This window comes from Peromyscus maniculatus, chromosome 10, assembly GCF_049852395.1.
Source record: "Peromyscus maniculatus bairdii isolate BWxNUB_F1_BW_parent chromosome 10, HU_Pman_BW_mat_3.1, whole genome shotgun sequence".
Taxonomy (NCBI): domain Eukaryota; kingdom Metazoa; phylum Chordata; class Mammalia; order Rodentia; family Cricetidae; genus Peromyscus; species Peromyscus maniculatus.
The window spans coordinates 3,209,174-3,236,067 of NC_134861.1; the positions used below are offsets into that span (position 1 = coordinate 3,209,174).

General features: G+C 52.4%; 1 protein-coding gene across 4 annotated transcripts in view; it reads left to right on the plus strand.

Moving 5' to 3' along the window:
• The window catches only part of Sh3tc1 (SH3 domain and tetratricopeptide repeats 1), a 46,634-nt gene extending 20,541 nt beyond the window's left edge, over positions 1-26,093 (plus strand). For 3 of the 4 annotated variants that reach the window (XM_016004027.3, XM_076545718.1, XM_006985585.4), the window contains 14 exons: positions 7-112; positions 1,511-1,657; positions 2,231-2,441; positions 3,475-3,551; positions 4,312-4,507; positions 7,731-7,864; positions 9,048-9,089; positions 10,975-12,654; positions 16,933-17,113; positions 18,678-18,828; positions 20,418-20,540; positions 21,112-21,262; positions 22,134-22,330; positions 25,720-26,093. In XM_016004027.3, coding sequence (XP_015859513.1) covers positions 7-112; positions 1,511-1,657; positions 2,231-2,441; positions 3,475-3,551; positions 4,312-4,507; positions 7,731-7,864; positions 9,048-9,089; positions 10,975-12,654; positions 16,933-17,113; positions 18,678-18,828; positions 20,418-20,540; positions 21,112-21,262; positions 22,134-22,330; positions 25,720-25,977 — 3,654 coding nt within the window. In that variant the 3' untranslated portion in view covers positions 25,978-26,093. The remainder of the gene's footprint in view (positions 1-6; positions 113-1,510; positions 1,658-2,230; positions 2,442-3,474; positions 3,552-4,311; positions 4,508-7,730; positions 7,865-9,047; positions 9,090-10,974; positions 12,655-16,932; positions 17,114-18,677; positions 18,829-20,417; positions 20,541-21,111; positions 21,263-22,133; positions 22,331-25,719) is intronic. The other variant, XM_016004031.3, reaches the window with a different exon arrangement.
• The last annotated feature ends 801 nt before the right edge of the window (positions 26,094-26,894 follow it).

A 26,894-nucleotide genomic window follows, 5' to 3' on the forward strand; every position in this document is an offset into this window, starting at 1 on the left:
CTTAAGGAACTGTCAGCCAGGCTGCTGTCCATCCACAGTGACCAGGACCGGATCGTGGTGACGTTTAAGACTTTTGAAGAAATCTGGAAGTTTTCTACCTACCATGCTCTTGGTAAGGCAGCTGCCTTCCCACAGTGGGTAGTGGTATCCCCTTTGGAGAAACCTAGCATTACATCACCCTAGACTCCAGAAAAACCAGAAACAAAAGCATATGGGCCAGGATGAGGGAGGCCAGGGCTTTGCGACAGGATATGGGACTGAGCCCTGCGGCCCCTCCCTGCATTTCTCAGAAGGAGGCTGGATTCTTGCACCCAAGCACACCCCGGCACGCCCAGGCCTGCCTACCCTGTAGCCTGTGGGCCACATACTGTCCATAAACGTGGGCCAAGACAGACTCGTAAATTTATTTAAAACAGCCGGGCGGTGGCGGTGCACGCCTTTAATCCCAGCACTCGGGAGGCAGAGGCAGGCGGATCTCTGTGAGTTCGAGGCCAACCTGGTCTACAAAGTAAGTTCCAGGAAAGGCGCAAAGCTACACAAAGAAACCCTGTCTCAAAAAACAAAAACAAAAACAACAACAAAAAATTTCCTTAAAACATGAGTTTTTGGCTGGGCGGTGGTGGCACATCCTTTAATCCCAGCACTTGGGAAGTAGAGGCAGGCAGATCTCTGAGTTCAAGGTCAGCCTGGTCTACAGAGCCAGTTCCAGGACAGCCAGAGCTACACAGAGAAACCCTGACTTGAAAAAAACAAAAACAAACGAACAAAAAAGATGAGATTTTAAAAAAAAGAAATCAGTTGTACAGTTGTTTCCCAGTGTGCTTTGTAGGACTTTGTAGAGGACAACGATGTGTCCACATCTGCAATCATGCCGTCTCCGTGGACTTCACCAAGTCACCATGTCTTAGCCCTCTAGGCAGGCCGGGGAGGAGCCACCAGAAGCCGGGACATTGCTCAGTCTCTATGAGTCAGCTCGTCCTTTGTCTGCCCTCTGGGAACCAATAGAGGACTTTGCCATCCAGAAGACAGTGGCCTGTTTAGTTCTGTCCTGAATGTCCACCCCCATTTGTTGTAAATGAAGGGTTCTCTCAGCATTTGACCTGACTTTATAAAGGCAAGGAGGCTATGCTTCCCAGCTAAGTAGTACTTGATAAAGGGATGGTCCCTATGCAGGCAGTGACAGCCAGCACCCCACAGGCCTGCACAGGATTGACGGAAATGGGCATGGAGGACACTGGCTATGACACTGGGGCATAGGCATCCCAGTGTGCAGAGCACTCTACCCTTGACATCTCTGAACCCTAAGGGACAACAAGGCCGGATGATATAGTGGGTGGGCAGGTGTAACCCTGACAGCCAGGACAGTGAGAGGGGCATCCACAGGGTATGGAGGTTCTGGGATATTCCCAGGGAAGAACAGTATATCAGGGTCCTCCTCAGGTCTGGTATTTGAGGTCTTGGGATCCCCTACCCCTCCTAGAGCCTGTTGGTAATAAGCTTGGCCTTGCAGGCTTCACGCACCACTGCCTGGAGAACCTGCTGGTGGACCAGACATTCTGGTTGCTCTCACCCAGTGAGGAGGAAGAGACGGCCATTCTCATGTATGTAAACAAGGATGCCTTGAAGCAGACGCACAAGAGCCTCCTCGCCCAGGAAGGTGGGCAGCAACGGTGACCCTGGTTAGATCACACAGGGCTGGGCACACTGTAGGGGACAGCTCTGGACACAGGAGTGTCTCAGGTGGGAGGCATGATGTCCTAGACACTGTCACTGCTTACAAAAATGTGTGTGGCTCCCAAAGAGGAAAGGGCTGAGGAGAATGGCAAGAAAGGGTTTTTGTCTAGAACCCCTTGGCCCTGATTTGAGATTATTGGCCTCATCTCAAGGCTGCTTTTCCTCCCTGGCCATGGGTGGACACTCAGGTGAGGCCAGGCATCCAAACACAAAGGGACATGGGAATCCCATGTCTGTCCCTGAATAGCACAAGTAGGAAACTGAGGCCCAGAGTGAGACTGAGTCTGCCTGTCTCCCATTGTCAGTGGAGATGAGGCTGGGACCTCCTTTGGGCCTCCACAGATGGGTATCCCAGGAAGAAGAGGGTAGTGTGGGCTCCTGCAGGGTCCCTGCCCTCACTGTGGGTCTCCTTGGGGTTGGGGCGGGCAGCTTTCCTGTTTGACAGTGCATGACTGCCCTGCTGGTAACACTGTTGACCACCTCTGTCCTTTCAAAGGGCCCTTCTTTGTTCTGTGTCCCGACCAACGTGTGAGAATGATGATGGGACCCCAGGGTGCAGGGAAGGGCCCCCAGGCTCTCAGGCGAGCTTCGGGGGTTCCTCTGGGAATGGCAGTCCTGGGAACAGACTCCTCGTCCTCCACGCCCAGCACATCCTCCAAGGTGGAAGCAGCAGAGGCCGAGCCAGAGCCCTTGACTCCATTTCACCAGTAGGTACCAAGTTCGAATCTCCATCCTGAGGCCTTGGGTGATGTGGGGCCTCATAGACTCTATTCCAGCACAGAGAGACATGTGAGACAGACAGGTGACAGGCCACTCCAGGCTCCCGATGCTTGCTCCCTGTAGTGGCTGGAAGTGTAGTCAAGTGGCCCCCTGCTTGAAGGAGCAATGGCATCTTCTAGCCAACACTGCCCAGGAGGAAAGAGTAGTCTGTGGCACATGCTACTCACCATGCTCGCTCTGGAGAGCATCTGAGGGTCACATTGAGGCACAGACACAGTCAAGACTAAAGGAAGGGAAAGCCAGAGATCTAAAGAGAGGGAACATGGCAGCTCCTGGTGACTGCAATGCATGGAGTGTAAGATTGCTAGGAGCTTCCTGGCCACCAAAGGAAAAGGAGAAACTCCACCTCCTGAGTGACCATGCCCTTGAAGCAACAGCTGTGGCTGGAGGCCACTCCTTGCAGAGTGGGAGGAGCTTCTCCCTGGAGCACTCCCTACACACTGGGGCCAATGATGGTCCCATGGGGACAGAGTATGCCCTTCAGTGTCAGGTTCTCGACAGAGGAGAGGCTGTGGTAATCAGCTAAGATTTTTGGAGAAGCTGAGGCCCAAGGCGGGGGTAGTTTGACCAGGCCACCCAGCTGATGAGAATCCAGGAGACCCAGAGTTGAAATTCAGGCCCTTGACACTGCTGGCCCTGGCCGCTCCAGGAGAGTGGCAGGGCGGGTGGTTTGCCGGGAGTGGGAGGGACTGGGGGGATTGGTGGGGTGTAGGGCGTAGGGGGGTGGTAGGGAGGTCTGCAGGGCTCATGGTAACAGGGCTGGCCGTCTCCCCTAGGGTGAGGCACCCAGCCTGGGCAGCACCACACACACCAGCCTCAGGGCCCCACACCTGGGCAGTTACGTTGAAGGAGGGGTGGGATTCATGTGACTCCCCAAGGGCTGCCGCTCCTGAGCATTCTATAGGACACACCTGTCCCCAGTCTGAGACTAGAGCACAGGCCTCTTCTCCCCCGCTCCAGGTGGACTCTCAGGGTGCCATGGGATCCCATCGATGAATCCATGGATGGACCTGGGACGCCTGGTGCTCAGCTGATGGGTGCGTATCAGACTTCCCTCCCTGGGGAGAGGCAGCAGAGGAAAGTGGCAGGGACTAGTATTCTGGAAGTTTCTTCGTTGGTCCTGAATGTCCCCTGAGTCAGAAGAGGAGGCCAGAATCTCTACTACAATACTCAGAATTATCTAAAGCTCAGAGAGATTTAGGTCCTGCCCAGCATCTGGGGAAATGGCTGGAACTCTCTTTACACCCTACAGAGCCAGGAATGTGACATCCCAGGATGCCTCATTGAGACTGGCCCTTTGGAAGACCCTAGGCTTGTCTGGCTGACCTGCCTCAAATCTGTGGGGGAGGATGGAGGATGGACATGCTCTCTGGCCCTGTCTTAGGCCTTCCTCATAAGGAGCTGGTCCTGCAGGCTGCCCTTCAGCTCAGGTTGGGGTGGGGGTGGGGGCATACTTCTCTGCCCCTTGGGGAGCCAGCCGGTGTTTGGATGGTCCCTGTGCCTACTAAGTGACCCCAGAACCCTGTGAGTGATGAGAGAGCCTAAGGTCCAAGTTGCACGAGGCAGAGTCCTGTGCCTGGAGGTTGGTGGCCTAGGGCTGAGTTCACCAGGGTCAGCCTCAGTATCAAACGGCCCCTCTGGGGACCACAAAGAGGCCCCAGCTCCTCAGACCTCAGGAGCCAGGGTTTCATTTCACACGCCTCTGGCCATGTTAGGGACACCAGCAGGTGCCTGAGGGCTGGCTACCCTGTCTGTCCACAGGGCCTCAGATCTGACCAGATGGCCTTCTCCCTTCAGGGTTTGGCCTGGCCTCTGCAGTAGCTGACTTCCAGGGCTCAGGGCCCGAAGAGATATCCTTCTGTGTCGGTGATGTCATCGAGGTCATCGGCGCCCAGGTGCCTGGCCTGCCCTGGTGTGTGGGCCGGCACGTGGCCTCTGGCCAGGTGGGCTTTGTGAGGACTGGCCTCGTCAGCATGCAGGGCTCGGCATCTGAGTGAGTGGCAGAGGCCCCTTTCCTGAACCCCAACACTGCTCCTGCGGGGATCCTGCCACCCTCCAATTAGCCTCTCAGGAGCCACCTGGGCACCGTCCTGGGCAAATCCTCCCTTCCCTCCTCCACTGAACCTGACTCAGTCCTACATGCTCTGGTGAAAAGTGCCACGTGCTAGATGTAACCTCCATTGTGGGAGTCTGAAGCCAAGGTAGAGCCACTGAGAGGCTGTGCTCTGGGGAGTGCACCTTCCTGTTGAGCCCAGAGCCCACTGGCCTGGGCCTCCCTGGCTTCTGGCTGAATCCTTCAAGTTCCTGGTGTCTCCTCAGCCATGTCTGTTTGTGAGACACTTGCTGTCATACTGTGCATCCAGCCAGCTCCTATCTGCCTCAGCTTAGCCAGTAACCATCACGAAGACTCAATGTCTCAAACTGGTTGCCTTCTTCCCAGGTGCCAGGGGCACAGACATTTTGAGGGTTCCTTGTGTCCCCCCTTCAACATAAAGCCCTGTGAAGCTTTCTGGACCTGGTCTTCATGGCCTCAGATCCCATTTGCCGTCACTCCCCACCCCCACCCCCAACCCCAGGCCAGCTGCACAAGGCAGCTCAGCCTTTCTTAGCTCTGAACAGATGTGGGTGTCGCTTCCCTGTCACCTGGTTCTCTGGAACCCTGCCAGGCTGTAATCCCATCCCTAATCACTAACCCCTGGCCCTGTTCTGTCCCTGAGAGAGCTCTGTTTGCACCTGCTCCAGATGAGAGACCCTTCAGGGGAGTGCGCTGGTCATTTCTGGACTAACTCTGTCTAGCCTTGGACAGTGGTGGGTGGGGAGTGATTGGGGAGTGCCCAGTGAGTCTAGCTGAGCCTACCATTGGTCAATTCCTGGTTTCCCTGGACTTGGCCTAGTTAAGACGTCAGCCGAAGAGCCTGGAGATACAGGGGTGTGCAGAGAAGAACCCTGTCCTCTGCGCCTGTCCCCTCTGTAGCCAGGCCTCCCTCAAACTGGACGTGTTTCAGTGGCCTTGCTGGAGACTGGATACCATGGCCAACTCTCAGATGCAGTTTCGAAGGGAGCTTCTATCCCCTGATTTAAGGCGCCCCACCACAAACCTGTCAGTCAGCAGGCAGACACTGGCTGGACCTTGTGTTCTGATCATACTTAAAGCAGCATTTTTCTTGTACCCCATCAGAATATCGGCATGCATGAGGAAAGGGGGACACAGTCTATCTACACCTCCACAGACTCTCCACCCAGCTCCAGGACAGAGAATTTGGGACTCTCCCTTTCTGCACTGGGCAAAGTCACTTCACACGATAACATCTCATTAGCTCAGCTGGGTTTTTGAAACAGCGGTGTGGCTCCTGGCTTGTGTCCTGAGGTCTCTCATTACAGAGATGGCACAGCTCTCCAGGAAATGCTTCCTCTGCCCCTGACCTCTTGGCAGGTGTGGGATCCTGGTAGCTTCAGTGGTTCTGAACTTAGCAAAAGTCAGGGCTAGAAGGGATGGGGTCTGGTCCGTTCTCCCCTGTCTCCCCAGAGTCTTGGGGGAGGGGGTGGCATCATCTTTCACAGCCTGTGAAAGCGTAAGCACTTCTCTGTCTCTGTCACTCAGATATTTTCTGACACTTCTGCCCTGAACCTGAGGTCTCCCATCTTGGTTCTTCTTTTCTTCTCTCTTGATGTAATCTCAGACTTATGGAGAAGGTAGGAGCAGACAGCAACATCCCATCCCTTACCTTCTGACGCCTAAGGCCAGCGTCTCCTCTTGGTTGCTTCCTCTTTTCTCTCTCCTCTTCCATTTGTTTCTAGAGCCTCTGAGAATGAGTTATGCAACTCCTGGTCCTTTACCACATTGTAGTACGTGGCTCTTAAAGCCAGGATCTCAAGTATAACCCCAGGGCCAGTGTCAAAAATCAAGAAATTCACATCACCACCATGCTGTTCCCAGCCAAAGATGATTCCAGAATGCGTTTCACACTCTCGGCGGTGGCGGCGGCACCTGCTTCGCTCCACCCCAGCTGTCTTTGGCCGCCTTTTCCTCTGATGCTTCCGAAGCTGCGGCTCATTGTGAGGAGGCCCAAGGGCTGGGTGTGGTTTCCATGATTCACAGAAGGTGCATTTTAAAGTTTCACATCGCCCTGCTAACTTACTCCTATAAGCAAAATCACCTCCTCCGTCTCTCTTCTTCTCTTGTCCCTCTGTCCCTTTCTGTGTCCTCTGCTGACTTCATGGCCACATGAGCCCGGTCCTGTGTTCAATACTGGGGGAGAATGGTGGTTTCACAGAGGGCCGTTCAAGTGGGGCTCAGGAATCAGCTTAGGCATTCACCTTCTCGGGATCTTTATAATCTAAATCTCTTTTAAAAAAATTAGATATTATTTTATTTTATGTGTATGAGTGTTTTGCCTGCATATATGTCAGTCTGTGTACCAAATGGATGCTTGGACAGAAGAGGGCAATGGATTCCCTGGAACTGGTGTTATAGATGGTTGTGTCTAGGAACCAAACTCAGAGACCCTCTACAAGAGTAATAATTACTCTTAATTTCTGAGCTGTTTCTCCAATCCACTTCAAGTCTTTCTTAATCCTGGGCCCAACAAGGGTCCTCTCAAGGGCAGGCTTTGGGTTTTGTTGTTGTTTGTTTTCTGAAGTGGGGTTTCTCCGTGCAGCCCTGGCTGTCCTGGAACTCATGCTGTAGAGTAGGCTGGTCTCGAACTCAGAGATCCTCATGCCTCTGCCTCCTGAGTGCTGGGTGGGATTAAAAGCCACCACGCCAGGTAGGCAGGCTTTGTTTATATTTAGGGTCTCCACAGTGGTTGAGCATGGCCAGCAGATGAATAAAGGAGAAGAAATGGATCTTACTGTAAAATTTGGACTTACGTTAAAAAAAAAAAAGAACCCCAAGTTCAGCTGTAGAGATAAATGGCTGCTGATCATGATTCTGAATCTGGAGGTCTCCATCCTACAATAGAGAACACAACTCCCAGGGGGCAGTGTCCTCTAAGATGGGAGAAGAAAATGCAATGAAGTGAGCCACCTGGCTCTTACAAGAGGGAGCTCAGCTGACCCGTGGCTCTGCTCCAGCGTTCAGTTAACCTGCAGTCAAGCGACTCCATTGGCCGGATTCCATTCTGCCCACTCACCCCGGGGCCTCCTGGGCTTTGAGAGAATTAGTTCTTCGAAATATGACTTTTTCTTTTCCTTTTTTTTTTTTTTTGTCTTCCCAGCCTGGAAAGTGCAGTTTTCCTCAGTGAGGAAGAAAGATCATTCTTCAGCAGTGAGGGCCACTTCTCAGATGAGGATGCTCGGCGGCTCCTGAGCAGGACATCTGGCACAGATGTGTGCACCACATGCAGCCTGGGTGGGTGTGGGGAGCGTGTGGCACCTCTCTTCTCTCTGTGAGCTGTTGGAGACATCAAGATTGTGCTGACTGAGTCATATTAACCTAGAGTCTTCTCAGGGCAGATTCCTGGAAGAGCAGGAACTTCGAGGAAGGGTGTGGTCCACATGTTTTGCAACTGCGTAGAGCCCAGTGGTCTGCTTTAGGCCACACGTGACGCTTGCACTCTGCCCTACCAGCATTAAGTCACTATACTATTACCTTAGTCTCCAGAGAATTGGGTGCTAGTTGGATGCTTCTGGCTCTTTCCAAGCTCCTCAGAGACCCTTTCCTCCCCTCCCTTTGCAACTACACCCCATCTCTCAGGGCATCCCCAAAGAAACAGTGAAAGCCCCACCAGGGAGCAGGGAAAGACAAGCCAAGACTGTGCCCTCAGGTCTGGGTGCAGACAACCAGGATCAGCATCCAAAGACAACAGGAGCTGGTAACCAAAGAAGGAAGTCCTGAGGCCCTTGCTGCTGAGAGAACCTATCTCCACTGTCCCAGGCACCAGATGACACAATGAGCCCTTAGCTTCTTTCTGAGTGCGGGGAAGCCTGGGGCACTCACTGGATATGACCAGCATCCTTACCAGTACAAGGCTGGCCCCTCTGCCAGTGCCGGTCAGAGTCACTTCTCCCAGCTCCAGACAGAACTGGCTCCATGGTTGTTGGTTGGCCTGGGGCATTTGGTCCCTAGAATCCCAGAACCGGAACTACCAAAATGCAATTCTTCTCCCCTAGATAAGCCTCAAAGTTTTGCCTGATGTCATAACTTCCTAGGTTTTATGTCTTCTTCTGTTCTTTTCCTCATTTGGTTGCTATGGCAATCCAGCTGGCAGTTAGTGCCAACCCAAGGAGGTGGGAAGGAGGCTTGAGTGCCACCCTGGGTGAAGAGCAATCAGCCCGGTTCGTTCTGCAGCTGTGCCCTGCTTGCCCAGGAGCTGACAAGGATCACAGGCACCCTCAGAAGGAGTGTGGGGATGGGGCACCAGGGCTAGACATGTGCTCCATCGTTGCCTGGAGACATCCGAGAACATGGATTCTCTGGCCCTGATCATCGTAGGTGCTGGTGACCGGAGAGCTTGCATTCACCTGGCCCCATGAGGCAGAACACAGGGCGCACGCAGGTAGAAGAGTGACTGCTTCTCTTTTCTCTTTCCTAGACTGGTTAGAAGAAGCTGAGGCGGAGCAGCTGGAGCAACGAGGTAGGTAGCACCCTGTGGTTCAGGTCCTCTACCCATGGCTCAGTCTCAGGTACCAGGTGTGAACACAGGGCGGAGGCAGCAGCAGATAGTGGTCTCAGGCTGGCCTCAAACACACTGTGTAGCAAAAGAGAACCTTGACCACTTGATCTTCCAAGTGCTGGAACCGTAAGTGTGTACTACCACACCTGGCTCCAGATTGTGTGAGCATATTTTTTTAAAGATTTATTTTTTTATTTTATGTGTATAAGTGTTTGTCTGCATGTATGTGTGTGCATGACATGTGTGCCTGGTGCCTATGGAGGCCAGAAAAGGGCACTGGATCCCCACTGGAACTAGAATTAAAAATGGTTATGAGCTGCCGTGTGTGCAGGGAACCAAACCTGTGTCCTCTGGATGAACAGCAGGTGCTCTTAACTACAGAGCCATCTCTCCAGCCCATGTTTTGAGCATATTTGAACTATCAAACGTGAGAGCAAAGAGGCTGTTTCATCCCAGTGGAGGAGCCCCAGAGCCTCTGTTCACTCGTTGCCCTTCAAATAACTCCATGTATAGCCTGTGTTTTCCCAGTAGGAAATAGGTGTCTGCTCTGCCCCATGGAGGGGTGTGGCTTTGGATCCAAGCCCATCCGAGGCCAAGGTCCTGCTAGCAGGTGGCGGTAGATTGTGCTCAATGGCCAATCTGTAAACCTTCCCTGGGTTCATCTCCCAAGGAGACTCTGTCCCTTTCACATGGTATAGCTAAGGCCAATGACCTCAGCCTCACTGTCCTTATTGTCATTAGTTTTGTCTGCCTTCTCCTGTGTGTGTGTGTGTGTGTGTGTGTGTGTGTGTGTGTGTGTGTGTGTGTGTTGCTGGGTATTGAACGCAGGCCATATGCATTTTAGGTACACTGTTTGTCACTGAGCTGTGATCCATACAGCCCGGTTAACTTTGTCCATTTTATGTGGCAGCCTTTGAGCCTATGCTTATTAGTTGTGCCAATGGTTGTCAGAGATTCATGGCTTCTAGAGTCTGAGGGGCCTGCAGAAGCATACTCCTGAGGCCAGACTCTGACTGTGGGTCAGCTGGTTAGGTGGCTTTCAGTTCTTTCCTTTTTTTTTTTTTTTTTTTTTTTTTTTTTTTTTTTTTCTCTCGAGACAGGGTTTCTCTGTTGCTTTGTGCCTTTCCTGGAACTCACTCTGTAGACCAGGCTGGCCTCGAACTCACAGAGATCCACCTGCCTCTGCCTTTTTTTTTTTTTAAAGTTTTATTATTTATTAGGTATACAGTGTTCTGTCTTCATGTATGCTTGTAGGCCAGAAGAGGGCACCAGATCTCATTATAGATGGCTGTGAGCCACCATGTGGTTGCTGGGAATTGAACTCAGGAACCTCTGGAAGAACAGACAGTGCTCTTAACCTCTGAGCCATCTCTCCAGCCCCAAAGGTTTATTTACTTATTATGTATACAGTAATCTGCCTGCATGTTTTGCCTGCATGCTAGAAGAGGGCATCAGATCTCATTATAGATGGTTGTGAGCCACCATGTGGTTGCTGGGAATTGAACTCAGGACCTTTGGGAGAACAGCCAGTGCTCTTAACCGCTGAGCCATCTCTCTAGCCCCTTCAGTTCTTTCCAAAGCCATCTGCAAATGACCCCTATACTCTGACATGTAGGGTCTCTGAGCTCTGCTGTCCAAGGGCTGGTCAAAGAGAGGGGGCCGCTGGGCAGGAAAGTTGACAAGAAGAATCAGGACTGATCCTGATTCAGCCTCCAGTGCTCTGGAATCAGGGTGGAAAAGTGTCATCCAGAACATGAGGCTAGGGGAATAGTAGGTGGGGGCAGAGACGAGGATAGTTGGGACTCTGGTCCAAAGCTAATCCAACTGGGCCTCCTGTGACTTCTAGAAATGTCTCTACATCATCCGAACCCAGAGCCACATGAGACTCTGCACATGGTAAAAGATGTTCTAGAACGGTGCAAGGCCTGCCCTGACTACCCTGAAGACCCAGTATCCTGGAGTCTTGGAGCAGTCTCCAGCAGAGTGAGTACACCAGACACTGAGGATCCCCCCTTCTGCCTGGATCCTGAGGATGACTGGACAGACCCTGAGCCTCCAGACTCACTGCTGCAGGTCCTGAACGCCCCTGGTTATGAGGCCCACTTCCGGGGCCTGTATGACATCTCGCTTCCCTGGCTGGGCACTGCCCTCTGTGGCTTTGATGATGAAGAGGAGTTGGCTGGATGCTTGGCACAGGCCCGAGGAGTTGCCAAGAAAGTCAATTTGGGCATGGCCCTGGCCAGGCTCTGCCTTCTGCTGGGGCGGCTGTGTGCTCGAAAACTCAAGCTATCCCAGGCCCGGGTGTACTTTGAGGAAGCACTGGGGGCTCTGGAGGGCACTTTTGGGGACCTCTCCCTGGTGGCGGCAGTCTATACCAGCCTGGCTACCGTGTACCTGAAGCAGAAGAACGGGGAGAAGTGTGTGCAGGTGGCACCCAAAGCTGCAGCCCTTCTCCTGGGGACGCCCGGCCATGCATACAGCACAGATGCTGAGCTCCTGAAGTACGCACTGCGCAGGGCCATCTGTGGCCTCAGCCCACAGGCTGAGGCCCGGGCCTGCTTCCTGCTGGCCAGGCACTACACCCACCTCAAGCAGCCTGAGGAGGCACTGCCCTACCTGGAGAGACTGCTTCGCCTCAACAGGGATGTGGGGACCCCGCAGGCCTCATGGCCCGAGGACTGTTACCTGCTCCTGGCGGACATCTATGGCCGGAAGTGCCTGCCCCACTTGGCACTGAGTTGCCTCAGGGTGTCCTCACTGTGGACTCGGTGCTCATTGGCCGGCTCCTTGAGGAGTGTGGACCTGGTACTCCAGAATGCTCCTGGGCCAAACAGCCAAAGGAGGGCCAGCCATCACCTCCCCTCCCAGACTGCTTACTACCTCAGGCAGGCATTGGCCTCTCTCACTCCAGGCATGGGACAGGCACTGTGTGGGCCTCTCTATGCCAGTCTAGCTCAGCTGTACAGCCACCATCAGCAGCACAGTCAGGCCATTGCCTTCATGTCTCAGGCTGCAGAAGCAGACACTGAGGCTGGGGTCCACGCTGTCGTGGACCGCTTGGTGGCGCTTGCCTGGCTGCACATGCTCTGTGGAAAGACCTTAGTAGCTACAGACATCCTGAAGTCCATCTCAGATGCAGCTGTGGCCAACAAGGACCAGGAGTGTGTGATGACCAACATGGCAGCCATGGCCCTGAAAAGGATGGGCAGGACCCGGCAGGCTGCCGAAGGCTACTTCCGAGCCCTGCACATGGCCTACAGCCAGGGTCACCTGCGGAGCCAGGCAGTAGTCCTGGCTAACTTTGGGGCCCTGTGCCTGCAAGCAGGTGCACGTAGCTTGGCCCAACACTACCTGCGGGAGGCGGTGGGGCGCTTCTCCCAGCTGCCCAGTGGTGTGTGTGGCCGGGACTTCACTCAGGTTCTCCTGTGGCTGGGCCAGCTCTGCACCCGCCGAGCCCTCCCCCAGCAGGCCAAGTGCTACTATGAGTGGGCCTTCCTGGTGGCTGTGGAGATGGACCATCTGGAGAGTAAGTACCACCCTTCTCCCCCGGCTCCACACCTCCTGGGGTCTGCATGGGTCATGCTGGCTTCGGAGAAAGTGTGTCTGCCATTCCTAACTCAGAGCACCCTGGGGTGGGAGGCAGAGGGCAGAGGCTGTTGGGCCACTGAATAGTAGAAACCTGGAAGTGTCTGCTACCACCTTTGATGCAGTCTCTTCCCATGCTGGGCGGTATTTAATGACATATGGGGAGCGTGGTGAAAGTATCTTACTCTAAGAACTCCACATGCCTGCCCCAGCACTAAAATGAAGCTTACCTTAGATAGAACACTGTACTAACTCAAGCCTGGGGCTCTGTGAGCTAGACCTCCAGTTCTGTCTTCTCCAGCCCTAAACACCTCACATGGCCTCTTCATAGAAGTAACCAGAGCTTTAGAACAGATCCAATTCACCCACAGGGGCCTTATCCAGGTGAGATCCAGGCCCCATCCACAAGTGGGACCATGTTGGTTCTTGCTGGGGTCTGGAGCTGAACAGAAAACTGACGGCTGGGTCAGAACAGCCATAGAGAGGGTCATGGGTGTGGTCACAGGCATCTCTATTCCAGCCCGTGGCTTGGGGATGCTTCTTTGGTCTGAGACTAAAGGATTGAGGGAAGGTTAGCCGAGCAGGGAGTGCTGGGTAAGGAGCTGAGGGCAGGGTGACTGAACCCATGCACTTTGCAGTATTGGATGGTAAGCCTGGACTGGGGTGCTAAGCATGGACCAGGAACCCCAGCCTATGCTTTGCCCCTTTTCCAAGAGGTCTGGAGCACCATCAAGTGCTGAAGAACACTCACTATGGCTGTGGGGAAGATGGGTAGGAGGTGGGTGTGACTGGAGTCTGCTCTCCAGCAGGGGCCTAACCCACCCTTGAGGTCTCATGGACATGATTGTGTAGAAGGAGGGAGGAAGGGAGCAGGGTCCAGCAGAGCAGGTCAGGCCTTGGCAGGACAGACTCTGGCATGGAAGGACCCCAGGAAGCCTCAGGTTACAGCCTCTGTCTGTGGGCCAGACTTCCACAACCTCAGTAACCTGGCCGCATAGCCACCAACCCATCCTTGCCAGGCCTCCCCAGATGCCCCCTCAAACTCAGACAGCAGCAGCAGCAGAGGACCTAGCTCTATGTGTCCCTTCTCCCCTGGGAGGCTGAGGGATGACTAGGGTTACAGGCCAGGTCACCATTGAGCCGGCGTTGGGGCGCTGTGTCTTCCTGGGAAGCATTCTGATGTGTTGATGGGCAGTGGTTCACAGTGGCCCGTCCTGTCCATGAGACCATCAGCAGCGTGCCCCCTCATTTCTGGTTTTAGAAGTTTGCAGCCTCTTTTTCTTGGTCAGGCTGGTGAAAGGTTTATAATTCTGTCGAAGCACCGGACTTTGGGTTTGTGAGTTTCCTCTACCATCCGCCTGCTCTCACCAGCAGCCTGGTTGTTCCTTATTAGTTCTAAGATGGGAGTTGAGGGTTGAGGTTTCTCCTCCTCCCTCCCCCTCCTTCCCTTTCCCTTCCTCCCTCCTCATCTTCCCTTCCTCCCCACCTCTCCCCTCCCTTCTATCTCCATCAAAAGCATTCACCACCATCCGTTTTCCCCTCAGCTGCTCTGCTTTTCAACATCCCTTAAGTTTTATTATTATTATTATTATTATTATTATTATTATTGTTATTGTTATTGTTATTATTATTATTTGTTGCTGGAGAGCTTCTCTCTGGGTCCTGCCAAGCCCCCGCAGTCCGACAGCCCACTTGCCACGTGGTTCATGGCTTACCGGCATCTTCACCTGCTGCTTATCATGGCGGTGGCTGGCAGTGACTTCTCTCAGCCTTCCACCCAGAATTCTCCTCTCTTCTTGTCCCGTCTATACTTCCTGCCTGGCTACTGGCCAATCAGTGTTTTATTTATACAGAACGATATCCACAGCACTCCCCCCCCCCTTTTTTTTTTCAAAAAGGAAGGTTTTAACTTTTCCATAGTAAAATTACAGATAACAAAACAATTACCAAGCAAGAATTACAATTATAGTATCTAGTCTATTTATAATAACTAGTTTATTTGGCAAAATTAAAGAAGAAATTCTATCTATCTTATATTTGTGAGTCTAAGGTTTTATATCTAACTTATCTTTTATCATAACTAAGGAAAATTGTAACTAGTCTTCAACTACATCAAAGACCTCAGAAGGATATAATATTACCTGAGAAATGGGAGAAGGATGCAAGCAACTTTCGGGAGTCTTGCAGGGTAGACAGAGACAGCTAGCAGCCTGGACAGTCATCCAAAATTCTCTTGTAAAGTTGGGGCATTTGTCTTTAGCCCACAGGCCTAGAGTCTCTCAGTCACTTCTCTCTGTGTCCTGTAGAATGTCTGACAGTTTCTTCTGCGAAGCAGGAACCCAAAGGACCATTTTGCCAAGTAAAGTTCAGTGGTCACCTTTTTATGGGTCTTATATGTCCAGTTGATCAAGCAGTCCAGGGAAGAACAGTTTCTTGCCCAAATGGCTATTTTTGCCAAGGTGAAGATAAACTCCATACGAGTGTCTTCGTTGGGTGCCAAATGTAGAAGTAACCAACCGTCTTATTAAATAATAAACACAGAGCCAATACAGGGATGAAAGCCAAGAGGTCAGAGCAATAGCTAAGAGCTAAAAACCTTACCCTTCACTGTCGCTGTTATCCTACCTCTCCGAAAGAGACCTACATCCTGTGTGTCTGTCTTTTTTATAGTGTTTCTGTTCTGCCTTCTCATTCGTTGTAAACCCAACCACATGGTCTCCTAGTCACTGCTTGTCTATACAGACCTCCAGGTCTTCTATGGTTGGTATTGAGATTAAAGGTGTGTGTCTCCAATGTTGGCTGTATCCTTGAACACACAGAGATCCGCCTAGCTCTGCCTCCCAAGAGCTGGGATTAAAGACATGCACCACCACCGCCCAGCTTCTGCGATGGCTTGCTATTAGCTCTGACCCCCAGGCAACTTTATTTATTAACATACAAATAAAATCACATTTCATTACAAATAAAATATCACCATAATTATTATTATTTTACATGTATAGGTGTTTTGCTTTCATATATATCTGTGTACCACATGTGTACCTGGTACCCAAAGAGGTGTCAGATCCCCGCTTTAGATGACCTGGGACAAGAGTTACAGATGGTTGTGAAGCACTATGTGGGTGCTAGGAATCAAACACAGGTCTTCTGTAAGAGAAGCCAGTACTCTGGGCCACTGAGCTGTGTCTCCAACTCAGTCATCCCTTAAACTTCTATGCTTCTGTTTCCTGTGTCTCTTCCTTTAACCTCTGACTATTCAGGAAAGGGCAGCTTAACTTCCATATATCAGTGAACTTACCAAATGCTCTACTGTTACTGATTTCTGTTTGTCTGTCTTAGCAGAACTGAGAACTGTCCTATGGCCTCATGCATGCTAGACAAATGCTCTGTAACCATTCTGTATTCCCAGTCTTCTTTTTGCTTTTTACAAACGATAAGGTCTCATTAAGTTGCCCAACATGGCCCTGAACTCATTCTGTAGTTCAGTTTTGCCGCTGCGTAGCAAAAGAACACATTCCCCATGACTGCCATACTTTGGCATTTACTGAGGCTTGGCCAGTGTGTGTCTTTAGAGACTGCCTCATGAGCCCTTGTGAAGTAGCCCTTAAGGTCTGGCTGACTTATGGCACAGCTAAGCCTTCTGCCTCAGTGTGATTTCCGGGTTGTCTTGACAGTTGGGGATACCTCATGGCTCCCAGCCCCTTCCTGGTCTTGGGATAGCCCAATGAGCCATGGCGTGGAGCTTGGCCTCCTGAAGAAGCACAGGCTTGTGGTTGCCTGAGCTGGGCTGAATCCATTATTCTATGTGGCAGGCTCCAGACAGGGTGCTGGCTTTGGACTGTCTGTGTGTCCAACTATATTGAGCTGCCATTTCCCTGGCCATGAGGGTGGAGGTGGGGAGAGTGTGGGAAGACAGAAACAGAAGGTGTGGAGCAGGGCAAGAGCCTGCACAGGACCCTACCCTGGATTGGTTGAGATGGTCAGCACTGTCGATGGGCTTCCCTGGTATGTCAATTAATGAGAAGCTCATGGAGTACCATTCTGCAGACTACATAGCCTGGCTCTGGGGTCAGTATCCCCATTCTTGAGGACCTGACTTATGGAAGTAAAGAAGAGGCAGTCATACACCGGAACCTTTAATCCCTACCTACACAGGCACTGGGGCGCCCCAAAGGGGATGGAGCCAGGAGGGTAACACCTTCTCTCTGTCCCCACCCAGGCCAGTTACAGGCTGTGCAAAAGCTCTGCCACTTCTACAGCAAGGTCATGCCCAACGAGGTGCGATGCGTCATCTACCATGAGTTCCAACTGGCCCTGGCACGCAGGACAGCTGACAAGGTCCTGGAGGGTCAGCTCCTGGAGGCCATCAGCCAGCTCTACCTGTCACTGGGCACCGAGCGGTAAGAGCAGCAGGGCACACAGAAGGCCTGGGGAGCCCCTCCCCCAGGAACCAGCCAAGCCCCACCCCTCAGGGCCGGTATCATTCCATTCATTGTTCATGACATAGGAGTCCCAGCATAGGCCTCTCTGATAAGGGACTATCCCTCCCGTCCTCACTTTCTTGATTACACAAGGGTCACCTCTACAAAGGCATTTCGAAGCCATCCATGCGTGGTTGCTGCTGTGTGCTGACCTCTACTGGCCCCTGATCTTTAGTTGTCAGGCTGGGGTCCGGGCAAGTGGGATGTCGTTCATCCACTGGACCCGCTGTGGTGGCCACATGCTCTCCAGGCTCCTAACCACAGAGGGCAGAGCCAACTTCTCTGGAGCCAGGTCTCAGGGTCATGTTTCAGGTGTGACCGACACTGGAGTTCTGGCTAGCCTGCAAGCTGGTAAAATCCTCAACGTGACACCTCCCCTAAGGCAGGGACACTGGAGCAGGGGAGAGCCTGTGAGGAAACAAGGGAGGCTCCTGTCCCAACACAAAACTCACCACAGGAGCAGTGAGCCAGCAACCCAGAGCAAAGCTCCTTGGGTATGTCCCTGGACTGCCGTCCATCTCCCTGCAAGTTTGTTGGAGGTGCTCAGCCGCAGCCAGGCCTCAGGTCAGAAACTTAGAGCAGTCCTCTGTGCTGCTGAGAGTGTATTCAATTTGGAGAAGCCCTGGCCTATGATCTGAATCTGCCCTATGCCAATGTCTCCCTGGTATCCAGAAAAGACAGAGACTGTGTCTTACTTGGCGGTTCTTTTTTTTTTTTTAATTATTTTTATTTTATGTGCATTGGTGTTTTGCCATGGGTATCAGGTTCTCCTGGAACTGGAGTTATAGACAGTCGTGAGCTGCCCTGGGGGAGCTGGGAATTAAGCCCTGGTCCTCTGGAAGAGCAGTTAGTGCTCTTAACCGCTGAGTCATCTCACCAGCCCCTAGTTAGGGTTTCTATTGCTTTGATAAAACACCATGACTACAAGCAGCTTGAGGGGAAAGGTTTTATTTCCATTTATACTTCCATATCTTAGCTCCATCACTGAGAAAAGTCAGGGCAGGAAATCAAAACAGGGCAGGAAGCTGGAGGCAAGCGCTGATGCAGAGGCCATGGAGGGTGATGCTTACTGGCTTGCTCAGTCTGCCTTCTTATAGAGCCCAGGACCACCGGCCCAGGGATGGCACCACCACCATGGGCTGGGCCCTCCCCCATCAATCATCAATCAAGAAATCACACTGTGGGCTTGCTCACAGGCCAGGCTGGTGGGGACATATTATCAAATGAGATGTCCTATTCCCAAATGACTCTAGCTTGTGTTAGTTGATTTAAAAAAAAAAAATAATTAGCTGGATTCAGCATGTGGGGGTTGACAGAACGAATAGGGTTACTTACACTTAGCTGCCGTCTTCCCTCCAAAGAATTCCATGTCTTTCCATGTCAGGGTGCCTGGGGCAGGACAGGAGGCTGCCCACAGAGGATTCCCTCAGGTCCTGACCATTCTGTAGGCAGATCCTGTTCTGATGCCTGTGTCTGACCCCAGGGCCTACAAGTCTGCTCTGGATTACACCAAACGAAGCCTGGGGATCTTCATCGACCTGCAGCAGAAGGAGAAGGAGGCACGTGCCTGGCTGCAAGCTGGGAAGATCTACTATATCCTGCGCCAGAATGAGCTGGTGGACTTGTACATCCAGGTGCGCTCAGTGCCGTCCGGGTGCACCAGCTCACTCACTCACCACCCTAACAACCCACCTAACTACCCGTTTACCTGCCCTGCCCCAACTTGTCCATCTACCTAACTACCCACTCACCCCCACCCACACCCATCTACCTACCCTCCTAACTACTCACTCACCTACCCTACCCACCTAACTACCCACTCACCTACCCATTTACCTGTCTACTAACCTATCCACCAATCCACCCATCCACCTGTCTACCCACTCACCCAGCCATCTACCCGTATATCCACCCCTCTATCCTTCCAACCTACCCATTTATTCACTCATCCATTCATCCATCTCCCTGTTGACCACACATTCATTTGCCCACCCATCCACCTGTCCATCCATTTATCCACTCATCTATCCACCTACTTGTCCATCTGCTCACCCATCCATCACTGGTGAGTGTACTTACTGTGTCCCAGGGGCCTGCCTCTTTCCCACTCTGGCTCCCTCAAGCTCCCTCAATGCCCAGACTATCTAACAGCCATCTGAGCTCCCTGGGCAGGGGGCAGGCTCCTCATAGCACCCATCTCTTGTCAGTACACTGTGAGTGCTTGGCGTATGTGGGGATGCTGTGTCCACTTTGTTTGTACACAGAAGAACTTGTTTCAGTGTCTCATGGTACATTTACTCTAAAACATGTTTATTAAAAAAGCTGTGATGCTTCCCGAACACAGTGTGATCTGGACAGATAAGGAGAACAGGAGCAGCACTGTGAACTGAATGTCTAGGATCCAGGAGCCCACAGCTCAGAGGGTCCTTGGGCCGAGGCAGGCAGCGTTAGCTGAGCCTGAGGGCAAACAGCTATGAATCAGGGTGGGGAGCTAGCACCACTTGCTAGAAGAGAATATTAGGGTGCTGGAGACATGGCTCAGAGGTTAAGAGCACTGGCTGCTCTTCCAGAGATCCTGAGTTCAATTCCCAGCAACCACAAGGTGGCTCACAACCACCTGTAATGAGATCTGGTGCCCTCTTCTGGCCTGCAGTCATACATGCTGTATACATAATAGATAAATCTTAGAGAGAGAGAGAGAGAGAGAGAGAGAGAGAGAGAGAGAGAGAGAGAGAGAGAGAGAGAGAGAGAGAGAATATTAAGGTCCAACCTAGAAGCTGGAGAGTGAGCAGATTTATTCTCTCAGCACTGAGGAGGTGTTTGTTGGGCATCTACTATGCATCAGGCATTGCAGACATCCCTGACTGAACACAGCAGAGAAGCCGCAGCATCAGGCCCTGTCTGTGGCACTGAAGGGGGAGAAAGTGAGCATGGATGGGTCAGGAAGGAATAGGATGCAGTGGGAGCCACAGGCAATGTAGGGGCAGGAAGCTGTATTCTAACATAAGGGGCAGGCCAGACACCTAGGCAGCCCACACCTGCTGGACTCTTGGGCTGCAGCTAGACCTATATTTCCTAGCTCTCAGGTCCTGAAAGCTGCTCTCCTCAGAGCCACAAAGACACAGAAACTGAAATGTTGGTGCCACCAAGTGTGAGGCTGCCCATCTTAGAGGCACGACCTCCCTAGGGGGTCCTATCTTCAGAGAACTTCTGGTCCTTACAGGTGGCACAGAACGCAGCCCTGTATACTGGGGACCCCAAGCTGGGGCTGGAGCTGTTTGAGGCAGCTGGTGACATCTTCTTCAATGGGACCTGGGAGCGGGAGAAAGCTGTGTCTTTCTACCGGGTGAGTGGCCACCGTAGGCAGGTAATGTGTGCTTCACATGGGTGTCCCTCGGTGGGCACAGGTGTGGCAAGCAGAGGCTTCCCACCTGGAGGTAGAGAGCATCAGTGTGGTGATCTTTGAGCCCTCTGTAAAGCACAGCATATACCTCATACTTGAATGCTAATATCTAAAGCAGTCCTGGGTGGGAAATTCTGTTACAGATGAGGAAGCTCAGCTTAGAGAGTCATAGGCATGTATAAAAGGACACACGGTGTGCCAGGGAAGACATGAGCTCCTCCTCGGTCCTCTTGGTTCACCGTGTACAGTTGGCTCTGGGCTCATACACTATGCATTCTAGTAGAGCACTCAGTTGTCCCACTCCTGGGCAGAGAGGCACAAGCTGGTCTGAGGCTGAAGGTCTAGATGACTTGGTGGGGGTCACCCCAGCTCCCAGCCTGGGGTGTCAGAACAGAGCCATCCTCTGTCCCGTGACAAGACCAGACAGTGGGGGGTGGCATTCTTTGCACACATGTGGGCCCAGGAGGTATTGCATGGTGCACACTGCAGAAGCCTAATCTCAATATGTGGCCAGGACCAGGCGCTGCCCCTGGCTGTGACCGTAGGGGACCAAGAGGCAGAGCTGCGCCTATGCAACAAGCTGGTGGCCCTTCTGTCGGCACTGGAGGCACCCCAGGAGGGCCTAGAGTTCGCCCATGAAGCCCTAGCACTCAGCATCACCCTAGGTGAGTCCCCAGCCCCGGGCCCTGCTCTGCACTCCATCCGACTGGGTCTTCAGCCCCAGGTCTGCAGAGCAAAACAGGCATTGCTCGGCTTCTCCCATCCCCTGTGAAGGCTGGCTGAGGCCCGCGGCAGCTCTGCTGAATGCAGTGTCCAGCCCTAGCCGAGCACTGAGCAGGCAGGAACTGCAAGAGAGCAAAGCTCTGAGGATTTCTCTCTCTTGCTGCAGCGCATGCTGCCCAGCTGCTTTCCACACAGGTGGACTTGTGTATGCTGTCCTTTCCAGTGTCCTCACTGTCTGCCGCCTGTTTCCACTGACTGGGAGTGTCTGTGTTGCTCCTGGGAGGGAACCCTAAGTGGGACCTCAGGCCTGCAGGGGGAATGCAGCTAAACTCAAAGCTCTGAGTACAGGCTCCGTGAACTGGCACTCAAGTCCACCCACGTACATTACCTGTTTGCAGGGGGAGGCCCAGGACTCTGAGCATGGCTCCCTAAGGTGATAGACCGTGCTGGAACATATAAGGCAGCAGCCACAGCCAGTCCTTGAGTTCTGTGCCTGAGAATGCATAGATAGATCATGGGCCTAGCCAAAGGCACCCCCAGGCAGCTCCATGCAGACACAAAGTGGGGCACGTGAGCCTGCAGCTTTGCCAGATCTGGAAATGGAAAGGGAACAGCTGTCATTAGCTCACTTTACAGATGAGAAAATGAGTCCAGGGAAAGGACAGGCTAGAGCGGCCTGGTTTAAGTCTGTGAGTGTACGCAGCTACCTGGCCTGCTGCTGCATTTGCATGCATGCTCCTTCCTGATTGGCTCATGCCTGGCTTGCCCCACTGGGCAGTGTCCCCACACCTGCCCCTCTCCCTGCACCCCCAGGTGACCGCCTGAATGAGCGAGTGGCCTACCACCGCCTAGCCACCCTCCACCACCGGCTGGGCCACGGAGAACTGGCTGAGCACTTCTTCCTCAAGGCTCTGTCACTCTGCAACTCACCCCTGGAATTCGATGAGGAGACCCTGTACTATGTGAAGGTGTACCTGGTGCTGGGTGACATCATCTTCTATGACCTGAAGGTGGGCAAGAAGGGGCTCAGCCTGGGGTAGAGTCATTGCTCTGCCTGGGTGTGCGGTCTGCTCGCACAGTAATTGCCTCCCAGCCATGGCCTCACCACGTTCTCATGGAGCAAGGCCTGGCTGTGAGAAGCCAGCAAGGTTAGCAGACAGGGCTAGTTATTTTTGTGCTGGTCAGCCTTGGACCTCTCATGTGATAAGGAGAGGGCACAGGGTCACCATATACCAGCAGTGGGAAAGGAGTTAGGGAGCTTCCTGGATGTGGTGACCCCCCAAAAGGACATAAAGGGACAAGGACATTTATGTCAATGGCCCCTGAGACTCACATTGCAGAATCCAGCCCCCCATCTGGGTGCCTCTCCCAGGAAGCCCAGCTGGAGTGCCAGCCTTTTCCCACAATTCCTTGTTGGAATTCTGTGGCTTCTGTCCCTCATCATCTGGGAGGGGTAGGTGGAGATATGACCATCCTGCCTCAAGTGAAAGAAACTGAGGTTCAGGAAGGGGTACACTGATTGCAGGCTCCCTTTCTGGGTCTTTGCTGGTCACAGCTCCAAGTACATGTATGAATTTGAGCTGCCATACACATGCAGACACATGTACTTCAGCTGTCTTTCCCCCTTAGCTGGGTGCCCTCTCCTCCACAGCTTTTATCCCCCGAGGTGCGGTATCTCCCATGCTCCCCCATGTCACAGAGTTAGCTCGGGAGAGGTGGCCTTGAGACCAGGGTAGGAGTGTCCACCATCTGTACATGGCCCACTCTGCTCTGTTCTTGGGTCCTGGCTCTGTGGGGCTGGTACAAGATGAGACATTAGTAGGAGACATAGTACATCTTGGGCTTTGTTGCTAGCTAAGGGAGATGTCGCAGATGCTGAACAAGGGGAGGCAGGCTGGGTGGGGTCTCAGGAAGCCCCTCAGGTCACTCTTCTGGGGAGAGACCTCTAAAAGAAGCTAGGATGGGAGACTCCTGTGGGGTGGGTCCAAAGTCCAGAGGGAGTTTGCATCCTACTGGGATGCTGAGTTTGAGGCAAAGATGCACTTGACCTGGGAGTGAGCTGTGTCACACCTCATCTTAGTTCCCAGGGACATGGGCCACTTGCACAATCACCCAACATGGGGCCAGGAAGCCCCCAGAGCCAGCGAGGCCCTGCAGTCTCAGGGCACCTACCTCCCCCAAGGAAGGCAAGTACTAGGGCTGAGGCAAGGTAAGATCCAGACATCGGGGAGGCTCACGGGAGAAGAAGCAGAGGCCATGACAGGTCAAGGCCTTAGGCTCTGGAATCCGGGACGAAGAAGGAGACTTCAGAAAAGGGACACAGCTGTGTGCACAGGAAGGCCCTGAGGGGCAGCCATAATGCTGTTCCAGGCCACCTGGATCTCTGAGTCATATTTGGGGTAGGGTAGACCTGCTGCTGCTCTGAGCCAGCACCCAAGCTGCTGTGCTCTTAGCTGGGACAGTTTCAAAAAATGGCACCCAAACACAAGGACCAGGAAGTGCTGTGGGCCACAGGAATATCATAAGAACTCAGCTGGTTATGGCAAAGTCACTACCTGGAGGAATCAGGGAATTCCTCCAGAGGAAGCCAAATCCCAAGGAGTTTTTGGTGTTATTTGGCTTTTTCTATATCAGCTTTATTCTGTTATGAAAATCATGTGTGCCTTCATAGCTTTCCCAATTGACTTTTCCCTAAGAAGGGCTAGCAGTGTGGACTGATCACTCTCTGGACATACACATTCCAGGTATTTGGAGAACAGCCTCAGGAAAGGCTTTCTCTGGAATCAGATATCTCCCTTGGCTACTTTCAAGAACTAGCAGTAATAACAGTCCACATTCAAGTCTCTTGATTTAAGATGAATTCCACAAGGAGACACCGCCTAGGTCAGGTGGACGTTAAGTAATAGCTTTACACAATTCAGCTCGGACCCACCTTTCTTACAGCCTTACTAACTTTATAGACCGCTAATTCCTTACCTAACCACTTCTAGGAATATTTAGATAACCTTCTGGGCTGACAGCTATGCACAGCCAGAACCCCAGTTCAAGCCTCCCTGTAATTATCATCATTGGCAGCATCCGGCAAGGTCCATCCCCAGACTGAGGAAAGTACCTTATCAGAGATACCTCTGTACTCTCTAAGAACAGACTTAACCATCCAGGCTACCTGTTTGAGAAGGCCTGGCGGATGTGCCAATTAAGCTTTACTTCCTCCTTTCCCAAACTTTACCTCTAGTTCCAGATCTCCCTTTAACTATCACCAGAGGCATCTAGCTGTACACAGGTTGCCTAGCGACCAAGCACACTTTCCCCCACCCTGCAGAAAAGTGGCAGATAGCTTGGACAGATAGGAGCCACAGGAAAAAAGAAGACAGTTTTATTTCTCCCATTGACCTAACAACTTATAGATTCTTAACACTTTCTACCAATCACGTTTAAGATTATAGTTGAGCACATAAGAGCCCTCTTCTTAGATATTACCTGAATTTAGCCTTTAGTTAATTCATTTCCCCATTAGTCACTTCCCTTTGGGGTTGCAAATGATAATTAACGGTTATTGCCTCCCTATGTGATTCTTATCACCCCTCCATTTGACCCTGGAACCTTGCTTTGCACTGCCAAGGGATTACTACTTGTAAGTGTATATATACCAGGACTCCCAGGGCACGAGAGGACAGAAAAGAGAAAAGAGAATGGAAGAACTAGATGGGTAAAAACTTGAGAGGAACAAACTGAGATGGGGAAGAACTAGATTGAAGGGCTAAAAGAGGACTAGAGGAACGAGATGGAAGATGAGGAAAAACCAGATGGGGAAGAACAAGATGAGGAAGAGCCAGATGAGAGAGAAGGAGACGGGAGAGGAGCTGATAGAGGAAAGAACTAGATAGATGAGAACCTAGAAGGGACAGAACTAGATGAAAGAATTAAGATAGAACCTAGAGGGGACAGTAGATAAATACAGAGAAATCAGGCAAGAAAGGAGCTAAACATGAGAACAGAATAGAAGCTGTGTAGAGAGAGAACTATCACAGAATAATAAAGTGTATGAACTAAGGAGTTTCGTGTACATAGATTCATTTCTTTTCATCAAAGATTAATTGTCAGCTGGTTGTAGATTCTTCCCAGACCCTGGGAGGGGACTGTCGAGGGGCTGGACCCCCATAGTCCCCGATAAGTAAGCTCTAACCTTGTTGGGGAAAGAGGCTAAACTGTGATTGTGATGGAGCAAGACGGGATGTCCTCCTCCTAGCCTGATGTGGCCTGTGGGTGAAGCACTATGGGTGGGTGTGTCCGAGTGACCCTGGGATAGTGTAGTCCTTGGGGATTGCTCCTGGTATCCTCCCCACCCACCCCACTGCAGTGAGTCAGCTAAATCCCAGTCAAACACATCTACCCACAGGACCCATTTGATGCTGCTGGGTATTACCAGCTGGCGCTGGCAGCGGCCGTGGACCTGGGCCACAAGAAAGCTCAGCTGAAGATCTACACACGCTTGGCCACCATCTACCACCACTTCCTCATGGACCGTGAGATGTCCCTCTTCTTCTACCAAAAAGCAAGGACCTTTGCCTCAGAACTGAACCTCCGTAGGACCAACCTGGTGCCCCAGCGCTTCTGTGGCCGGGCACTCTGGCTGACCCCTGGCCACCCATCCTGACAACCTGAGAAGGACCTGTGCAAGAGGACTCTTCTTCCGGTGTGGATGACTTGTTTCAGGGAGAGGGGTGTGTTGAAGGAAGGACCAAACAGTAGTAAATATTTGTCAGCAACGGTGATATCGTCAAGTATATGGGATGTGTCCCACTGGGCACAGGCTCTGCCCCTCCCAGTTCCCTGACCCACACTGCAGCCTGGCCTCGCCTTGTCTCCATGAAGACTGAACCCAGCAGGTGTTTGCAAGGCCTCCTGCTGGCTCTCTCATGGTGTGGCCTGGGCAAGTCACTTACCTCGATCCTCTGTCCCTTTGTCTATAAAAAGGTAAGGTGGTGACAGGAGTCCCTTGGCAGGGCCAGCAGTGGCCTTGTCTCTCTCTCTCTCTGCTCTCACGTGTATCTGACGCAAGCCTGAATCTTTCATCCTCACAGTACTGAAATGTCCTGAGAGTTGTTCAGGACATGATGGCCCGCCCCTGTTGGCAGTGGGAGATGTGGGGACCCAGATTATCCATTGTCGCAGAGGGTGGGAATGAGTCACAGAGCCAAATACAGTGACCTCCCTGCCTGCCTACGGGGATATGGTCCCCCAGGCCTGGAGAGCAGCTTGTGGACCTCTCCATCCCTGATGGTATCAGGAGAGCCACAGGCCAAAGGACGAAGATTCTCCCTGCTCCGTGTCCCTTGATCCAAGACTTGTCTGGCCTGCAGAGTGCTGCAGTCTGCTGCCTGGTAAATGTGACGGCCTCATGGCCACCCTTCCTGCTCTTGCCTGCTCCCCCCCTGGCCTCTGCTGTCTCCTGGTCCCCAAGACCTCTGGTGTCTCTCGAGTCTCCAGCCCAGGCAAGGTGATTCTGACAGTTTCTTTACTAACCATGGCACAGGAAAGCTGAAAATGATCTACAGTTGCTCCAAGCCCTTC